The sequence below is a fragment of the Peromyscus leucopus genome, chromosome 16_21 (genome assembly GCF_004664715.2).
Source record: "Peromyscus leucopus breed LL Stock chromosome 16_21, UCI_PerLeu_2.1, whole genome shotgun sequence".
In the NCBI taxonomy this organism is placed as follows: Eukaryota; Metazoa; Chordata; class Mammalia; order Rodentia; family Cricetidae; genus Peromyscus; species Peromyscus leucopus.
The window spans coordinates 36,496,100-36,511,232 of NC_051084.1; the positions used below are offsets into that span (position 1 = coordinate 36,496,100).

The 15,133-nt window shown below is 51.0% G+C and overlaps 1 protein-coding gene across 13 annotated transcripts in view; it reads right to left on the reverse strand.

Annotated features, from left to right (window-relative positions):
• Window positions 1-3,620: 3,620 nt before the first annotated feature.
• The window catches only part of Col13a1 (collagen type XIII alpha 1 chain), a 151,433-nt gene continuing 139,920 nt past the window's right edge, over window positions 3,621-15,133 (reverse strand). For 10 of the 13 annotated variants that reach the window (XM_037199539.1, XM_037199535.1, XM_037199541.1 and 7 more), the window contains 2 exons: window positions 14,597-14,635; window positions 3,621-7,221 (listed from right to left, as the gene is read on the reverse strand). In XM_037199539.1, coding sequence (XP_037055434.1) covers window positions 7,189-7,221; window positions 14,597-14,635 — 72 coding nt within the window. In that variant the 3' untranslated portion in view covers window positions 3,621-7,188. Of the gene's footprint in view, window positions 7,222-12,929; window positions 13,206-14,596; window positions 14,636-15,133 lie in introns of those variants that run through there. The other 3 variants (XM_037199538.1, XM_037199534.1, XM_037199531.1) reach the window with 1 other exon arrangement.

Here is a 15,133-nt window from a genome sequence, read left to right on the forward strand (position 1 = left end):
TGTAATTTTGCTACTGTTATAAATCCTAATGTAAATATCTGATATGCGACCCCTGGTGGGGTCGAGACCCACAGGTTGAGAACTGATGCTCTCGTGGGTTCATCTTTGACGTTTGGGACATTGCTGTGGATGGAGTCCCTGCCCTCCCATGGGTTTTCTGGGTGGGGTGGGGGTGGGGACTAGGATCTCTCTCTCTCTTTTTTCTTTTGACAATGTTGGGCGTTGAACCCAGGGCCTTGAGCAAGGTAAGCAAGCCCTCAACCACTGAGCTACATATTCAGCCCAAATATGGTTAATTGTTTTTCTTCCTTCTTTTCTTTCAGGGTCCTCTTACTTACAAAAGTGGTGCGCTTATCTGGGCAGCATGCCAAGTCACATTTCAAAGAAGAAGTTAATTTTCATGGTGAGGTTTTTCCATTTGGAACATTCCAGTTGCAGTGAACTTTGATTCCTGTACTTTGTAAAAGCGAGGGCTGGAACAGGGTCGGATCCTGAAGCCCCTGTTCTCTGGGAAGACCTTAGACCCGTGCTACACTTCTAGGGCTGGGGAGAGACCGCACAGCCAGCCCTGCTGGGCCACATTCAATCGAGTTCTAAGTCAGGTGGAGAGGAGGGAGCCTGTCGGCAGCAGTAAGTTTGCTGCTTTAATTTTAAATGCCCTTTTTTGTCCTGTCCCAGTTAAGTTGTTTGTGTGAAAAATGTGCAGTTGGGTTCCGGAGGGTGCTGGGGATCAGTTCTCCTGTGGTTTTGACCTCTGCTGTTAGAGGGGTATATAAGCCCATGTTGGTACGAATAAAGAGAGCTGCTTCCCTGACGAACTGAAACTGGGTGTCTAGAGTGCTGTTTAACCTCGGCGTCCCTTGCCAGATTTCGTGTTCCAGCTTCGCTGGCCGCTGGCCGCAGCAGGAGCAGAGCATTTCAAACAGTCGAGGTTGTGTATTTGCTGGGGACCCAGTGTCTGCTGCATTGTGACATGCCCACCCTTAGCCACTAGGGGTCCCTAGGGCCGCTTAACCTGGAAGTTATTCAACAGAGGAAAGTGAAGAGTTTGCCTCTGACCTGGAGTATTCAGGCATTGTCCAAAGGAACCAATGATAACCGGAAATCAACGTCAGAATGGAAAGGGAGACCCAGCAGAGAGCCCCGGGGTTTTGAACTAGCACCGGATAATGGTGAGTAACGTAACGTGTGGGTGGCCTTGAAAAGGGCCCAGTCCTGGAAGTCAGAATCTATCGGCAAAGTGCTTTCCTGTGTCAACACAAAAATGAACCAACTTTCAACGTATCCAAGGGGATTGAAAATCAAGCTGGGTGCACCAGGAAAAGAGGAAAAAGTCAGAATGAAGAATATGATAAAACAGTGGTTAAGATGATCAGAATAAAATGAGAGAGAGAGAGAGAGAGAGAGAGAGAGAGAAGAAAGAGAGAGAGAGAGAGAGAGAGAGAGAGGGAGGGAGGGAGGGAGGGAGGGAGGAGGGAGGGAGGGAGGGAGGAAGGAAGGAAGGAAGGAAGGAAGGAAGGAAGGAAGGAAGGAAGGAAGGAAGGAAGGAAGGAAGAAGAAAGAATTTAAGGCATCAGGGCAGGGGAAGAGGGGCCGGCAAGTGGGAAACCGGGAGCCCAGGGCCGTGCACCAGATTTAAGATGGGGATGGAGAGTCCAACATCCCAACTCACCAAGTCTGTGATTGTTCACCATGGAAGTGAAACCCTGGGTCAAATACTACACCAAGAGCACCAAGTAGGAAAAAGAGCAGTTCAGTGAGGGGGAAGGTGTGTAGCATCCAGATGCTTCCAAAAATAGCTGGGAAGACCGGCCTGGGGCGCTGGGTCCTGTGAGTTCCTTTGGGTACAGAGGGACTGTGGGGGACCATCACCTTTCTCTCGGTGCTCTTTGCCTGGTGGATCGGCGTTTTTCTAACTCACTGAAGTAGGATGTGAGGCTCCGTGTCTTTCTTAGAAATCAAGCTCTCAGACACACGGAATCGCGAAGTCTTCTCCCAGTGGTAACCAGAGACATCAAGTGCGACTTTGTGCTTGGCGAAGTCTAGTCTCGTCCTGCAGGCTTGCAGACCCGAGGTGGTGGAGAAATGCCATGGTGGGAGGCACAAGACTTCTGCCCGAAAGGGCCTCATTTTTCAATATTGTGAGGCAGAGTTTGAGTCCAGGGCCATGGGATGCCAACAAAAGCCACCAGGCTCTAAGTTATCAGCCAACGGCTCTCTCAGCATCGTGCCTGGGCAAGGGGCTCACGTGACACCTGCTTTATCACGGTCTGCATCCAGTCGTATTCCCAGAAACGTCACTCTGTCCCATACGGACCAGTAGCAAACACCTCTCCTTGCCCCAGAAAGCACAGGTGAATGTCTCAACAATTTCACCAAGCCACTTAGAGACGCCTTTTCTTCACTGTAGAGCGCATGCGCAGAGCTCTAAGGGTGCCAGGGACTCTGTGGAATCCCAGTGGCTCATGGGAGACACTGAGGGTTCTTCATAGGGGACGAGTTGGCCACAGAGCTCGCTTGTTTTATTTTTGGCTGAGTTATAAACCAAAGAGTTGGTTTTTAAGTAAAAGAACCATTGTTCCCTCGGTCGCTTGATCAGAGACCTAATCCCAGATCTCAACGGCCTGTGCTCTGAAGGGAAACTAGATGCATTCCCAAGGAAAAGCGAAGGACACATCTGGAAGCATTCCGCGAGGCTTTTCCAGCATGAGGGACAGTCGCCCTCTGTTCACAACCCTCCATCATGCTTTGGTGGGCAAGCGGGCGGCCATCAGTGGAGGCCTGAGCCCGGCAGAGAACGGCTTTAAATCTGAAGGCACGAGTGCTTGCGTGGCTCTGAACAGTGAAACTCGCAGGCACAAGGAAAAAACATGAATGAAACAAGCAGAAAGTTCCTGAATGTGACATCCGGTGTTACTTTTTTCATTTAAGCTCTGCTTGAAGTCGGCCACCCTCCTCTGTGGAGATAGAGTCACAGACCCCGAGCCTGTTTCCGTGAGAACTAAATTAAAACCCTACAGGAAAACTCTAGACTCCGCTTTTAATCACGAAGCCAAAACAAAGAAAAGGCGGAGCACCTCTTCACCAATCAAAGACTTAGAACAGAGACTCAGTGTAAAGCTAGGACCAGCGGCTGGTTTTCTCTTTGATGGGGAAAGAATTGCAATAGATCTGTCAGAGTCTGTCTCAAGGCAAGGGACCAGGAAAACAGGCAAGGTCAGACAGTTTTCAACCTAGCTTCTCCCTCTCCAGGAAACCTTGCAGAGCCATCGGACGGCCGCACTGAAGCTGATCTGCAAGAAGTGTGGGGGTGGGTGGTGGAGGGCCTGGGGGAGGGGATAGAGGCCTGAAGTGATGGGCATGGAGGCGGGGGATAGATCCAAGTGGTCTGGGGGTGAGACGACAGAACTGGAAAGTGAACAAATAAAATAAAATCTGCCAAGGAGATGCTAGGACCAGTCGAGAAACCTGCAGGGGCTGAGGGTGGGAGCAGAGGCGGAGCTAGTGAGTGCGAGGGCAAAGGGACCATTTGAACTGAGGCCCCCTGCGGGCGGGCATCATCTTCCTTTCCAGGAGGTGTATGTGTGTCTTTGGGGGCGGGGGTGTTGCTGAGTGTTTTGGAAACCATTTGGCGGAGGCCCAGAACGGAGCAGGAAGGTTCAAGCCCCTCCCAGCTCTCTCACGGTCCATTCCCTCGAAGCAAGAAGCTCTGCCTGGATGTCAAACTGTGGAGTCAGCTCAGGAGGGGTCCTGAGTGTTGGCCAGTGAGCGCTTTTGTGGTAAAGCACCAGGGTGTGTATGCACTTCTGCAGGGACAGCTGTGACGGGTGCCCCGTTTCACCCCAGGGCACTCAGTACCAAGTGGCCTCAAAGGAGGTTTAGTGGATGACAGTGGGATGCAGAGGAAGACTGTCCAAAGCACCAGGGAAAAGTGACTTTGCCTGAATATCAACACAGATATCACAGGAACACAGGATGCGCCACAAACCGGATTCAAGTGAACGTTTTCTTCTTTTACAGTCAAGACCCACTGACTGAAGTGTGGGTGGGTCCATAAAAAAAAATCAAAAACAACAAATAATTCATCTCATATCCAACCTGCAGCTCACAGGCAGCTTGCGGCTCAGGGAAGTTATAAATTCTGCCCAATACAAAATCATAAACTTATTTAAAATATTATGAGGACTTTTTTTGTATTTGTTGTTGTTGTTATTGCTGTTATAACTGACCACATGGTTCTCCTGTTTGAATTTTATGGTCCACCACAGCTTGTCACAATGTCCGAAGTTTGGACCTGCCTATGACTTTTTCAAAAACCATTTTACTGCTCTGTGCTGCCTTGTGGGGCCAGTCAGACAAACCGCTTGCTTTCATGATGCCGTTCAGGAAATTAGTTTCTGATCTTTAGAAAATACACCCAACCTGCCACTAACCTCTGTGCAGTGCAAGACACGAGGGAATGACATCTGTCTTACTGATGCTCTGGGTTGACGATTTTTAAGCTGAAGACATCGGGTTGGCCATACGGAGAGTCTGCCCGGGTGGGTCAAGAGGGCACAATGGGCAGTAAAAAGGAGGCAGGCTGCTGGGGAAAGGAAGCATCCTCCTCCGGGGAAAGGGCGTAGTGGTGAGTTGGTGGGTGGTGTGTGGGTGAGGGTGGGGGCTAGGGGAGCCAGGGAAGGAGAAAACCTCACTTAACTGGGTAACTGGGATTTTAAAGCAAGAGGTATTATTATTCTTTTTACGTTGCTTACTTGTCTCTTTCAGGAAAAGGAAAATCAAAACCCTAGGGACATTTTTATGGAATTTAGTTTCAGAAAGCAACTTCACAGGGGCCAGTCCATCCTCATGTCCTGCCTAGAACTGGCCCTGTTATTTCTACAGCCCAGTTACTCAACATCCAAATGGCTCGTCCCTCAAGGTCCTCCACAGGTGTGAGGGGGGACCTCTTTGAACCTAATTTCACCAGAAAATTTAATGACTCTTCCTCGATGATTCCAGTTAAATCAAGCTTGTCTCCAAAAAAGGAAGCTTCCCCCCCCCCCCTAAACACAAGAGCTTCCGTCTACTGCCCAGCCCCTCGGCACAGCTCTTTCCATTTCTCGAATGCTTTCCCAGAGCTCATCGTTTGTCATTGAAGGCAGGCAGCCTGTGCAGAGATGATGAAGTTGGTACTCAGACTGTGTGGAAGGCTCTTGGCCAGTGTCCCCCAGATAGCAAGCTGCTGCCGGGTTAAACACAGAGACTTAATTACCAGGGACCACATTCTCAGTGGCTAGAGTCTCAGGGACGTTTACTTTGGCAGACGCCCCCCATTAAAAACAGTCTTTGGAATGAGTGGAGTGTAAGTAAAAATGTCTCTTCTCAAACGGTTTCACAGTCTTTCTGACAAGGAGCTGTGGGACCCAGCTGTAAAGGTGACCAAGACGGTGTATGTCTCCTCCCGCTGGCGCTGGTTCTGAGTCGGGATCCATTGGCAGGTGGTAGACTACCCAACCATACACAGATGTCTAGGATCCTCTCAGCCATCCACAGCTCTCAAGCCCATTTGCATTATATAGGACACGTTCGCTTTTCTCATGCCCTGGGGATTGCTGGAGGGTACGTTCGCTTTTCTCATGCCCTGGGGATTGCTGGAGGGTTCGATAGCCAGTGATTTGGCTGTGGCAATCCCAGAGTACCCACTAGCTCCCCATGTCATGTCTAGGTCCACTGCCTGGGACCGTTTCCATGCCCAGTTACATGCATGTGTCCTTGACTCCCAAAGGAATCTAAGATGGATGCATGCGATTTGTCTGTAGTCATAGAAAAAAAGGACACTGTTCCTACTGGGCGAAGAGATTCCCCCCAAAAAGGGGGAAGAAGGAAGCTGCCACATGAAGATCAGAGTGGCACCCCTCAAGTTCAGACATTATGAGTGTTCTAAAAGTGTTCTGAAGCATCAAAGAGAGATGCCGTCACAGGTTCAAAGTCAGGATCATCAGAATTCCCCGATGTCTAAGCCTTTCCATCATGGGAGTCTTGGGGTGAGGCTCCTTTGGGATGGTGATTTATTCCAATGGAGCCTCTTCCCTTTGAGGGCTGCTGCCCTCGATAACCTTCCGGTGACCTTCACTCCTTGCCTAGGCCAGCGGTTCTTTGTATTCCAGTTCAAACTCCCTGTCAGAGGTGAGAGGACCTTTGTCCTCTCCCTGCCTGGACACCTGAGACCATCAGTTCTGATTACAGCACTAAGTGAGAGGAGGTGCTGAGGGCTGGAGACTGAGTTTAGTGTTTGGGTTATCCTCAGTGTGACTCCCGCATCTGTTGTTGCCAGCGTAGTTAGTGACACTGCCCTCCTTCCCTGGAAAGCGTTGTGGATCGGACAGGTACGCTCATTGGCGAAGTAGCAAGACAATGGGGAAGTAAGGTGGTCCATGGCTTCCAACAATGTTGCCAAAGGAACGGAGCTTATTCCAGACCATCTTGAAACGATCTTGATTGTGAGTGTGTTCCTTTGGCGTTGGCTCAGTAGCAGCTGGGGCATCGCACCATGTTACACAGGTGTGTGTGTGTGTGTGTGTGTGTGTGTGTGTGTGTGTGTGTGTGTAAGGTGATGGGGCTCTGAGGGCCAGGCCAGGCAGCTGCCATTATTGCTTACCTTTGCTCATGAGGGTTTTTCTTCTACATCCCTGCCGCTTCCTTCCTGAGGCCATTGCTCTTTGTTCCTCTGGCAAATGGCATTTGAAAGAACCCAAGAAAGGACAGGATTAATGGAGGCAGCCCCAAAAGACAGACAAGGATCCCTGTGGAGTTGAAGGAGCTGAGAAAGATGATAGGATCCAGGCCACAGCCTCCTAGGAAGGGTCCCTGGGGTCAGGACAGGAAGCTGCCAACTACCCCTCCTGTAGACACGTTGCTCAGAAGTTCTTGCAAGGAAGGAGACTCTGGGTGTCACGCCAGCCCACCTGGCCGCAGAGAGCACGCGGAACCTCTGCAGGGAGCAGGTCTGGAGACCTTCGGTGGTCTAGCTGAGCTCCTGTGTGGAGAGGGCAGAGGCCTCGCTCTCATGCCGTCGCGCGCTCCGATGGGCTCCTCAAACCAGGCCTTCAGGAAGGCTTCTGCAGACAGCCCTCTGAGCAGGGACAGATCCTCCATCTTGGTCCTCCTCCAAGGCTAGGCACTTTCCCCGTGGGCTCAGGGCTGCCCTCACTTCTTGGCCACTAGCCAAGGACTCTGGCCCTTGAGAAGGCATAGAGAAGGGGACGTTTGAGAAGGAGGCTTGCTGAGCATCGGCACATTTTATGGGCACCTCTGAGGACCAGAGATCTCCCCAGCCCAGCTCCCACATAGCTGTAGCCAGACCACCAGCTCCTCACAGCCAGGATGGGATCTTTGCCTCTCTCTTCCACTGTGGTCTCATGTGTATCCTCTGACTTCAGAACTAAGAGGCATTGGGCTCCTACTTAATCGGGAGATTCTGCTACAGAAATGAACCACAGGACCACCTCCAGGCAGCCGCCAGCTCCTCCCTTTCTGCTTTGCAAATCCTTCCCAAAGGTCTCAGCCTCTCCTTCCTGACCACGCTGGCCCCTGGTGTCCTCTGTCCTCAGGACCCATGAACCCTGGCTGGCTGTGACCCTCACCGAGCACTCAGCACATGGGGCCCCTCCCTATCCAGGGTTACGAGCACACGCATGCCTCAAGCTTAGCAAGCCAGCTCCATGCATGATGCGATTGCAGTCGAAAGACTCCAGGCAATAGGGAGCATAGGATGCCCCCCTCCGTGTCCACGGTCATCCCTACAGCTGACCTGGAAGTAGAATCAGAGGGCTTCAGGGTGTCGGAGATGACAGAGCCACTGGAAATCACCCAAAGCCTAACACCCTCATCTGAAATTTGGACATACCATGACCCGGAGCTCCCCAAGACCAGAGAGTGGATGTAAGAGAAAAGGACCAGAAGCCAAGTCTGTGGACCAGTCCATAGGCCGAGTCAGGTCACGGTCACGCCATGTTCTGCCTGTGCCGTCAAGATGCTGGGGAGGGTGGGTAAGCATGATGAATCATAGATGGGGTTGGAGGAGCGTGTGGGAAGGGGGCTAAGCCGCTCCTTGATCAAGGCGTGGCTTCTTTCAGCTTTATGCTGAAGTCACCAGTCCTGGGGACGGCCATTACTCGTGTCTTGGTTGAGATGCCCGCATGTCTCCACATAGGTGAAGGTGGGCAATATGTCCTCTGAGGCAGAACACAGGACAGGCAGCGGGAGCTGCCCTTCGGCCCCAAGAATACAGTGAGAATCTTGAGCATTGGTTTTTTCTTTTCTTTTCTTTTCTTTTCTTTTCTTTTCTTTTCTTTTCTTTTCTTTTCTTTTCTTTTCTTTTGTTTTCTTTTCTTTTCTTTTCTGGACAGGGTCTCATGTAGCCCAAGCTAGTCTCAACCTCCCTACGGAGCCAAAGATGACCTTGAATTTCTGACTTCCTGCCTCCACTCTCCCAAGTGCTGGGATTCCAGGCATGCACCAACCAGATTGGGTTTGGATAGTCCCAGGGATGGAACCCAGGGCTTTGCCCACGCTAGGCAAGCACCCTAGAACTGAGCTACATCCCCACGCTCAGAATCACCTTTCCCTGAGGACCCCTGCTGGGCACCCCGCAACCACACCGGCCCTTCTGATTGCACCCATCTTCTTCAAGTCAGGGCTGGTACCTCGTGTGCTTCTAACCTTCCTTCTCGGCACTCAGCACAATTAAGATCCAAGTGGAGAAGCTCGGATAAGGATGGGGGCCGAGGGACAGCTCAGTGCCCTGAGGGAGATGAGGGGGTTCCTGGACCAGGGGCACAGGGGGTCCGATGACATGGAGAGATGGTGTGTTTGTGCACACAGGACTGTGAACCCCTGGCCAGGAAGGTGGAGACTCCTCCACAGCTAGGCTGGTGTGATGTGTGAGACCTTAGTCTTAGTGATGACATTCCCCGGCTGCCTGTCACATTGTTTCCTTCGTCCATATTTTCCTTGGACTGTCTTTAGGTGGGGATTGTACCCCGGGGCCTCTCAAGTGCCAGGCAACGTTCTGCCATTGAGCTACAGTCCCGACTGGACTGTAACGCACGCCAGCCTCCGATTCTCTATCCTTGGGCCCCAACCTTCCTAGTGCTGTGGTTAGTGCCGGGCCAGGAGTTCTCTGTCATGGTGGGTGACTGGAATTCTCTTGGTGGTGTTGAGTGGGTGAAAAGCATAGGTTTGGAACAGGAGAGGTTGCCCACTGACCCCAGAAGACTCAGTTGATGTCGGTCTCGGGTGCTAATGGGAGGGGGTGTGTGTTCCTGTGTGGTCTCACTCTTACTACAATGACATCATCTCTGAGCTGTGACTACATTCAGGTAGCGGCCTTTGGAGAACCTGGTGGCACTCGGAGTTCCCAGGTCCTCATTCAGGAGTGGAGAAGTTGGTCTAGGAGCTAGGTAACCCCCAGGGCCAGTTTTTTTTTTTAATTTATTTATTCTTGTGCATTGGTGTTCTGCCTGCATATGTCTGTGTGAGGGGGTCAGATCTTGGAGTTACAGACAGTTGTGAGCTGTCATGTGGGTGCTGGGAATTGAACCTGGGTCCTCTGGAAGAGCAGTTAGTACTCTTAACCATTGTGCCATCCCTCCAGCCCCTCCCGCCCAGGGCCAGTTTCAATAAACACAACTTGAGACAGGCCATGTGACTTTGGAAGGCTGGGCATTTTTGTGGATTTCTTCCTCCATAAAAATATAGGACATTCTGTTTTGTGGCTGCTGGTAGAAAGATATGTCGTTGGCTGGTGTCTTTGTTATATTTCACTTCTGAATGTGAAGACAGTGAAATTAAAATGTGTTGGGAGCCCTTGTCCCTGGACAAGATGGGAAGGTGCTGGAGGGGGGTCATGGGGCCGTCCTGAAAGGGTTCATCAGACCAGCTGGAGGTTTGGACCTGGCCTGGGTGGCTGCACACTTCTTCCCCACAAGGAGGGGACAGACAAACGCTATCTGTGTCCACTGGGATTCACTCCAGATCAGCGGCTTCAGTTTTCAGATGAGGGAGTCAGTAAGTACCCAGGAGGAAGCCGGCGCCCGGGAGGAACGGTCTGATTTCCAGAATAGCCTACTGGAAGTGAGCCCTGGGTGGATGCCTGTGCAGCTTGCTTCCATTAACATAGCAGTTAATGAGTGTGCGCTCACCCTCACACCTGGCGGGTTCTTAGGAATGTGAAGGATGGAGTGTGTGTGTGTGTGTGTGTGTGTGTGTGTGTGTGCGCGCGCGCGCGTGTGTGCGTGTGTGTGGTGGGGCAGGGTCTGTTAACAGTGGCTGTATAAAAGAAATGTAAAATGAAAATAGGTCTGGAAAGGGAGGTAAGTGTTGGTTTCAGCTTCCCTCAGAAGTCCCAAGGACACTCTAAACAGTTAACAATACACCACAGACTACATACCCTAGTAACACTGACCTGTTCATCAACAGAGGTTTCCTGAGGGCTGGGGAGGTGGCTTAGGGGTTAAGGTATTTGCTGAGCCAGTATGAGGACCTGGATTCAGGTCCCCGAACCCACATGAAAGCTCCCAGACTCAGATGGCAGGGGCACGAGATTCCCCAGAGCAGTCTGGCTACTGACACCATATTGGCGAGCTCTGGGTTTGACCGAGAGACCCTGCCTGTTGAGTAAGAGGGAAGAGGGATGGAGGATGACCCCTTACATCAACCTGGAGAGCCTCCACATGCCACACACCTACGTGCACAGGTACCCACACATGTACTTACACACATGCAAACATGCACACACACACTACACACAGATATGAAAGTGGAAAAAAAAATAAGGAAGAGATTTCCTGAGACTTTTACCAAGCAGGCACGGTGACAGGAAAACATACAACTTTCTCTCTCTCCCTTTTTTTTTTTTTTTGAAACGGTTTTACTATGCAGCCCAAGCTGGCCCCAAATTTGCAATCCCTCTGCTTCAGCCTCTTGACAGCTCTATTTCTTGTGTGTGTGTGTGTGTGTGTGTGTGTGTATACACATATATATGTATAGGTGTGTATGTATATATGCATATGCATGAATATGTGTGTATGCACGTGTGTATGTATGCATATATGTGTACGTGTGTGTGTAACATATATATATATATATATATATATATATATATATATAAAATATGTGTGTGTGTGTATGTATGTGTGTGTGTGTGTGTGTGTGTATGAACAAGTGCTGCACCAGAAGACAACCTCAGGCCCTAATCCTCAGAACCCACCCCACCTTGTTTTTTTGAGACAGGGTCTTTCACCAGCCTGAGGCTTTCTGATTAGGCTAAGCTAGCTGGCTGGCTAGCAAGGCTGGCGGATCTACTTCTGGGCACTGGGATTCCAACCATGTACACCCACCCTTAGCTCTTCCCCATGGGCTCGGAGGACTGACCTCAGGCCCTCAGGCCTGTGCAGCAGACATGTCGCTGTCTGATCCACCTTTCCAGCCTTTAAAACACTTTAAAAACACTCTTTTATATTTTTGGTTGCGAGCCTAGCCTTTAACGGCTGAGCCATCTCTTTAGCCGGGCGGTGGTGGCGCACGCCTTTAATCCCAGCATTCGGGAGGCAGAGCCAGGTGGATCTCTGTGAGTTCCAGGCCAGCCTGGGCTACCAAGTGAGTTCCAGGAAAGGCACAAAGCTACACAGAGAAACCCTGTCTCGAAAAACCAAAAAACAAAACACTCTTTTACTTCATGTGTGCTCATGTCTTGCTCGCATGTATGTGTGTGGACCATGTGCAGGCTTGGTGCCCACGGAGGTCAGAAGAGGGCGCCAGATCCCTCGGAACTGGAGTTACAGATGCTTGTGCACCATGAGGGTGCTGGGAATCAAACCATGGGCCCCTGCAAGAGCAGTGAGTGCTCTAGGCCACCGAGCCATCTCTTCAGCCCCACAACAACTCCATTTCCTACAAAACAACACAACCTGGGGTTTGTCACATGAGGTGGAGATCTAGCGGGTGTGGTGGTGGTGGGGTCATTCTTTTTTTGCTGCTGCAGTAGACTGGCACACGAGGCAAAGCCCCCTCCTTCAGCCAGCTGCGCCTGGACCTGCAGTTTCTGTGAAGTACACAGCGTGCTCTGCAGTAGCCATGACTAGCCAGAGTAACTAACTCAAAAGGCGGTGTAGACGTTTGGATGAGAAATGAGACTAGAACCCTTAGTCTCCAGTAGGTGGCGCTGTTTTTTGAGAGGCTAATGGAGCCTTTAGGGGATGGAACCTTGCTCAGGGAAGTCCCTCCCTGGGGGCGGGCTTTGAGGTTTTATGGTCAGGGCCCACTTCCGGTTCTTCTCGGTGTCCTGTGTGTGGACGAGATGTGAACAGCCAGCTCCCCGCTCGTGTTGCCATCCCTTCCCTAACATTGGTAGACTCAAACTCTCTGGAAACTGTGAGCCAAAATCCACCCTTCGCTGCTCTAGGTTGCTTTTGGTTGTGACAGTTTATCACAGCAACAGAAATAAGAACGAACAAAAGCCCCAACCAAACCCTGAAACAATACGTAAGTCCCCTTTGCAGCCCTGGGGGTCCTCCGTATTGCTGAACCCTCAAGGCTCAAGTGACGAATTTGGGGTGTGACATAAGGAACATCTCCTAAGTAAGTCCCCACCCTCCTTTTGTTGAAGCTAACATTTCCCAATATTGCTCCACACTTCTGAGGGCTCCTGCTTCTGAAACTTCCTGCTTGCACAAGACAGGATGGATTTAATTTAGTGATTAATCAGGATCATAAATCGCCACGTTTCATTTTTTTTTTTAATAATAATGAAAGTCAGTTGAAGTTTAAAATATTATCAGATACATCTAGTCTGGCAAACATCATGGACCTCCACATGTTTGTGAATTCACACGTAAGCTTGCAGACCTCTGTGCTGGCGGGCCCCCTTTGGCACTGGAACACAATAATTTATTAAGCTGTGATGTTTAATAAGTGTGCACAAATATCATGCAGCATTAGGAGCAGACTCACAGACAGCGAATTAGAAACAGATTTATACAAAAATGTCTTGTAAACAAAAGGGAAAGGGTTGTTTTCTGTACAAAATATTCAGGCTTTCCTCCTCTTTTTAAATGATCTGTAAGATGCATCATACATTGGGCATTTTCAAAAAGTGAAAACTGTATAAAAATAAATATCCTATGTACAAACACACACAGGCCAATCCGAGGTTAGAGGCGTCACTGCAAAACAAAATCAGAACAATGGAGAGTTAGTTTCAGGGGGGCCTGAATGCTGCCTCCCCTGGAGGAAGGGAGGTGGATTTGTCTTCGATTGCATCAGAACCTCTGATAGGGAAGTGTGGAACATTAAACCTGCTTGAGGTAAGACCCCCATCTGAATTTAAGACATGCCCAACTCCAGGATGGGAAACCCAACGTTCACCTTGAAGCTACTCCTGGCTGTGGCCACTAGAGGGCAGTCTCTCTATGCTGTCTTGGAAACTACGCTCATGCACTACATCTGCCCAGATGTCATGTCTGGTGTGAACCAGCAGACCTGGGATGCTTTAGTTGCTGCTTCTCGAACATGCTGTAGCTCTGGACAGCAGCTGTGGTTCCCCTGCTAAGTTCAACATATTCCATGTTCTGCCCACCAGCAACAACCTTGAAGGAGAATCTTTGGGGACTGAGGAGGGTCTTATTTAATGGTCCTCTCACAGCTCCTGGATGAGGCTCTGAGTGAGGGGCAGATTCTTGGGGTGGGTGGTGAGTGGTGGGTGGGTGGGGCGGTGGGTGGGATGGGGTGGGGGGTGAGGGAGGCACCGCCCCCTCAATGCTGAACTTTCCCTTTCTGTGGCTTGTGGGCGCTTTAGGTGTTGATCTAGATCTGATGCCTTGTTTGTCTCCCTACTCTTTCCAGTCCTGAACATCAATGAGATTTTGAGCGCCAGGGTACAGGGGCACGGAGTGATCTCATTGTGCAATTCTGAGTTACAGGCACAGGACTGGACTGAGGAAGCCTAAATAAACTCTTGCGAGTGTGGGGTCCTGAGCCCTACTCTGAGGACATGTGTTGATAGCCTTAGATGATGGGGGGGGGGCTGAGAGATACTGAGGGGGGGTGAGGTACAGGGCGATGGCTGTCCTCCTGCTGCAGACCTTGCTGAGGACAAAGGTAGGCGTCTGCCCTTAGGCTGGGGAGTCCTGTGACTTGGGTGGGAGTTGTGGCTGGGAGGTCTGGCCTTGTGGCCTGCAGCTGACTGCTTTAATGACAATGGCATTGTGAACCTGGTGATAGCTCCATGTTCGGGATACCCCCACCTCCTAGGTGAGGGGGTGCTGGGATTACATACGTGTACCACCATGCAGGATTTACGCGTGCTGGGGGATCAGCCTCGGGACTTTGTGCATGCTACGCAAACACTCTTATCAACTGATCCACCTGTCTGGTTCCCTTAAAACAGCGTTCTAAGTGTTCTCCAGGTGTGTGCAGTGAGTGGCTGTTTAATGGGTACCCCTCTCTTCTGCCACATCTTGCTGTCTCGTCTGCGGAAAAGGATGGCAACCGACAGCTTCGTGGTACTGTCGGGAAAGGGTGGACCCCGAGCTGCGAGGGCCTCTGGGAATCTTACCTTGTTCCAGCAGCCTTGGACTGGTAAACCGTCTTCTCCCTGCGAGGAGGCAGAGAATGCTTAGACTCTTGAGGTAGTTAGCTGAGTGGGTAGGGTAACAGCGACACAAACATTTCCACAGCCTCACTGGGACGTGTCCTGCCTGTCCACTGTTGTCTGCTTCCTTTCTTGCCCTGGGTCGGCGTCTTAGAAGGGGGTGAGAGGCATTTAGATGCCACCGTTTTCCCTCCGGCTAATGCCGAGTGTAGCTGCAGCGAGCGCAAGGCTGAGAGGCTCAGCCTGTACAGATGCCCATGAAGAGCACAGAGGACCGTCTTTGCTCTGACTCGGTGGAGAGCTAAGAACTCAGGTCCCTGGGCACGTGGGACCCTGGTCTTCCTCTGCAAACCTGTCGAGGGAATGGTGTGCCGCCGGCCTGGGCTTGTTTCTCTTCCTAAGCAATGGGAGGTGTCATCCAAACAGTCCCAGATAACTACTGGATGGGGGCGGGGTGGCAAGGGACAGGCAGCCTCAGGGGGATAGCAACAGGATCTTGAG